The following is a 3,770-nucleotide window of genomic DNA, read 5'->3' on the forward strand; positions in this document are numbered from 1 at the left end:
CTTTAAAAGGCATCAAGAACGGCAGCAGCCGAAGGGCTGCTGCTGCTGTCTGTGTTGCAGCAGCAGCAGCTGCTGCTGCTGCTCTCTTCACTCTCCCTTCTGCAGCTAATGCAGCAGCAGAAGGAGCATCGAGTGCTGCAGGAAAGGCAGCAGCAGCAGCTGCAGCAGCAGCAGACGGGGCACCAGCAGCAGCAGAAGCAGCAGCAGGAAAGTGACTGCGCTTGATTATCAGTCGCGTTCTGCTGCTGCTAGTGGGTGCCGTCCCTGTTGCTGCTGCTGCTGCTGCTAATGCTGCTGCTGGTGAATCCGTCCGTGGAGTTGAAGCTGCTGCTGCTGCTGCTGCTGCGTCATCTGCTGCAGCTGCAGCAAAGTATGCAGCAGCAGCGGCACTAAGCGGGCTGCTGCTATCTCTCCCGTTTCTGCTGCTGCTGCTGCTGCTGCGGTGGTGGCGGCCTCCAGGCGTCCTGTCTGCTGCTGATGCTGCTGCTGCTCCTGCTGGTGTCTCTCCAGGACTGCAGGCCACACTATGGCCGCAGAAAGCTGCAGCAGCACTACTTGCTGCTGTTGCTGCTGCTGCTGCTGGACTTGAGTCTGCCCTGGTAGAAGGCTCTGTGAGCAGCACCACGCTGTTGCTGCTGCTGCAGCGTTTGCTGCTGCTGCTGCCGTGCATGCGCCAGCAGCTGGAGTCCCAGGGTCTGCTGCTGCTGCTGTTGCTGCTGCTGCTGCTGTTGCTGTTGGTGCTGCGGCTACTGCTGCTGCTGGGGGCCCACCCGTGAAGCTGCTGCTGCTGCTGCTGCAGCATATGCTGCTTAACTCCCAGTGCGTGCGACTCTTCGTAGCAGTACACTCCAGGACTCTGCTGCTGCTGCTGCTGCTGCTGCTGCTGTAGGTATGAGGCGGTGCCGGGGTGCTGGTGCCATGCCCAGCCTAGCTGCTGCTGCTGCTCCCGCTGTTGCTGCTGCTGGTGTTGCTGCTGCTGCTGCTCATTGAAGGCGTCCCTCTTACGCAGAAGCATGCGGTGCTGCTGCTGCTGCTGCCGCTGCAGCAGCAGCTGCTGCCTTTCCAGCAGCTTTTGCTGACGCTCTGCGAGCTGCTCCAGCAAGATGGAATCTGACCGTGCTGCTGCCGCTGCTGCTGCTGCTGCTTCTGCTGCTGTTGCTGCTGCTGCAGCCATCCCTGCACTCCTCCTCCTCCGGCTGTCAGCTGCTGCGTAGTCATCTGCTGCTGCAGCACGCGCTGCTGCTGCTGCTGCTGCCCCTACCGTCACAGGGCTGCAAGAGTGGCGCGTTCGACGCTGCTGCTGCTGCTGCTGCTCGGAAGGGCATGGCAGCAGCTTTTCTGCTGCCGCCCTTCTTGCTGCAGCAGCAGCGAGGAGCTGTTCCGCATCTTTTGCTGCTGCTGCTAGCTGCTTGGTGAAGCTGCTGCGCGGAGGTCGAGAGGTTCGTGCTGCAGCAGCGCCGCTTGCTGCGGCTGCTGCTACAGCTGGTGGCAGTGCTGCTGCTGCTACTGCTGCTGCTGCTGGTACTGCTGCTGCTGCTTCTGTTAGTGCTGCTGCTTCTGCTGCCGCTGCTGCTGCTGCAAGACCCAGAGTGGCACAGTCACCCCTGCGGTCATGCCGCTGCAGCGGCAGTTGCTGCATCACCGTTGCTGCCGTTGCTGCTGCTGCTCCTGCTGCTGCTGGTGCTCAGCAACTGCTGCAGTAAGTGGCAGGGCTAGCTCCCCCGTGCTGCTGCTGCTGCTGCTGCTGCTGGCTTTTTGCGGGTGCGGCTGCTGCTGCCGCTGTCACACTCGGTGCAGCAGCAGCTGCTGCTGTTGCTGATGATGCTGCTGCTGCTGCTGCTTCGCGGAATGCGGCAGCTGCAGCAAAAGGCAAGGCAGCAGCAGCAGCGCCTTACTGCTGCCGACATGGGGGGCTCGCCTTGTAGCCTCTGTTGCTGCTGCTGCTGCTGCTGCAAAGCATTAACTCCAGCAGCAGAACATTACAAAAAATCATAAATTGTCTTATTTCATTTAGTGGGTGAGTCCGCCAGTATTGGCTTTAGTAACAGCTGCAGCAACAAGCCGCTGCTGCGGTTGCTGCTTCTGCTGCTGCTGCTGCTGCTGCCTGCAACTGCATGCAGCAGCAGCAACTTGTGCAGCCTAGTCCCCTGAAATCTCTCCAGATATCTTTTAATATTCTTTTTCTTAACTTTCCAGATTGGCTGGGGCCTACGTGCTGCTGCAAACAGCAGCAGCTACGGCGACGACAGCAGCAGCAGTAAGAACAGCAGCAGCAGCACAAGCAACAGCAGGAACCCAGCAGCTGCAGCAAATGTACTGCAGCACCCGCTGCCTCTACCTGGGAAGGCATTAGTCCAGAACAACGCAGCAGTAGAGCTGAAGACAGCCCTTGCTGCTGCTGCTGCTGCTGCTGCTGCGGGCGACACGACTGTGGGCAACACAGCAGCAGCATCTCAGCAGCCTCTGCACTGTCGAGAGCAGCAGCTGCAGCAGCAAGAGCATTCCCATCGTCAGCACCAGCAGCGGCAGCCACAGCAGCAGCCGCAGCAGCAGCAGCAACAGCAGCTAAAATGGCTTCGCGTCCTCTTTGTAGCCAGCCGGCTTCTTCCTTCGATGGCTGCCTGTTGCTTCAGGCCCTCAACGTCAGTCCGGCTGCTGCTGCTGCTGCTGCTGCCTCAGTGCTGCACTCTCGCTGCTACTGCTGCTGCTGCTGCTGTTGTCTCAGTGTTGCGCTCTTGTCGCTGCTGCTAGTGCTGCTGCATTAGTGCTGCGCTTTCGCTGCTGTAGCGGCAGCAGCTGCTGCAATGCTGCAGCTGCTGCTGCAATGCTGCTGCAGCTGCTGCTGCTGCTGCTTGCTGTGGGTGTGTTTGCTTAGGAAGCTCTGGGGAGACTCAGTGCTGCTGCTTTCGTGAGGAGAGAAACCGCGCAGAAGATCCTTACCATAGCCAAGCAGGTCCTTTTGCTGCTGCTGCTGCTGTTGCTGCTGCTGCTGTTGCTGCTGTTGCTGCTGCTGCTGATACCACTGCTGTTTTATATGTTGCCACAGCTTCCGCGGCTTCTGCTGCTGCAGCTGGTACTACTGCTCTTTCTTGTATTGCTGCTGCTGCTGTTGCATTTTCCCGCTGCTGTTGCTGCTGCATTTTTCCGCTGCTGTTGCTGCTGCATTTTTTTGCTGTTGCTGCTGCTGCCGCTGCCGTTTTTGCTGCCAGTTCAGACGGGTGCTGCATCTCTTTCACGGGGCGTTTCCGCGCCTTATAAGGTCTAGGGTTTAGAGTTTAGAGTTTAGGGTTTAGGGTTTAGGGTTTGTGTGTGCTCAGGAGCTGCTGCGGCTGGTGCTGCAGCGCAGCAGCAGTTTGCCGTCGCTGGTGATTGTGTCTCACCTTGAGGTGTACAGACACTGCAACATCGGAGCAGCAGCAGCAGCAGCAGAATGGTCGGATAACACTTGGCTGTTCGTGCTGCGGGATCCTCTTATTGGGGTGCTGCCCAGCAGCAGCGGCAGCAGCAGCAGCAGCGGAGCCGCAACAGCGCAGAGAAGCAGAAGCATGCAGCTGCAGGCCGAGCAGCTGTTGCAGGAGCTGAAGCGGCAGCAGCTGCAGCACGAGCAGGGGCAGCAGCAGCAGCTGCTGCTGGATGCAGAAGATGAGCCTCCTGGTAATGCTGCTGCTTCTGCTGCTGCCTCTGCTGCTGCTGCTGTCCTGCTGCTGCTGCTGTCCTGCCTGTATTGCTCAGTCGTTTCTCAACCGTGCTGCTGCTGCTGCTGCTGCTGC

General features: G+C 59.5%; 2 protein-coding genes across 2 annotated transcripts; one reads left to right on the forward strand and one right to left on the reverse strand.

Moving 5' to 3' along the window:
- Positions 1–2: 2 nt before the first annotated feature.
- On the reverse strand, positions 3–1,639 carry ETH_00008120 (uncharacterized protein; the record flags this gene model as incomplete). The annotated part of the gene is made up of 2 exons (XM_013378790.1): positions 3–105; positions 177–1,639. 2 exons carry the CDS (start codon positions 1,637–1,639, stop codon positions 3–5), a joined length of 1,566 nt encoding a protein of 521 aa, XP_013234244.1.
- Positions 1,640–2,570: 931 nt separating this feature from the next.
- On the forward strand, positions 2,571–3,654 carry ETH_00008125 (uncharacterized protein; the record flags this gene model as incomplete). The annotated part of the gene is made up of 3 exons (XM_013378791.1): positions 2,571–2,642; positions 2,876–2,953; positions 3,318–3,654. Coding segments are annotated over 3 exons (487 nt in total), but the record flags the coding sequence as incomplete, so codon positions are not given.
- Between the last annotated feature and the right edge of the window lie 116 nt (positions 3,655–3,770).

The sequence above is a fragment of the Eimeria tenella genome, genomic scaffold (genome assembly GCF_000499545.2).
Source record: "Eimeria tenella Houghton genomic scaffold, Eth_scaff1010, whole genome shotgun sequence".
In the NCBI taxonomy this organism is placed as follows: domain Eukaryota; phylum Apicomplexa; class Conoidasida; order Eucoccidiorida; family Eimeriidae; genus Eimeria; species Eimeria tenella.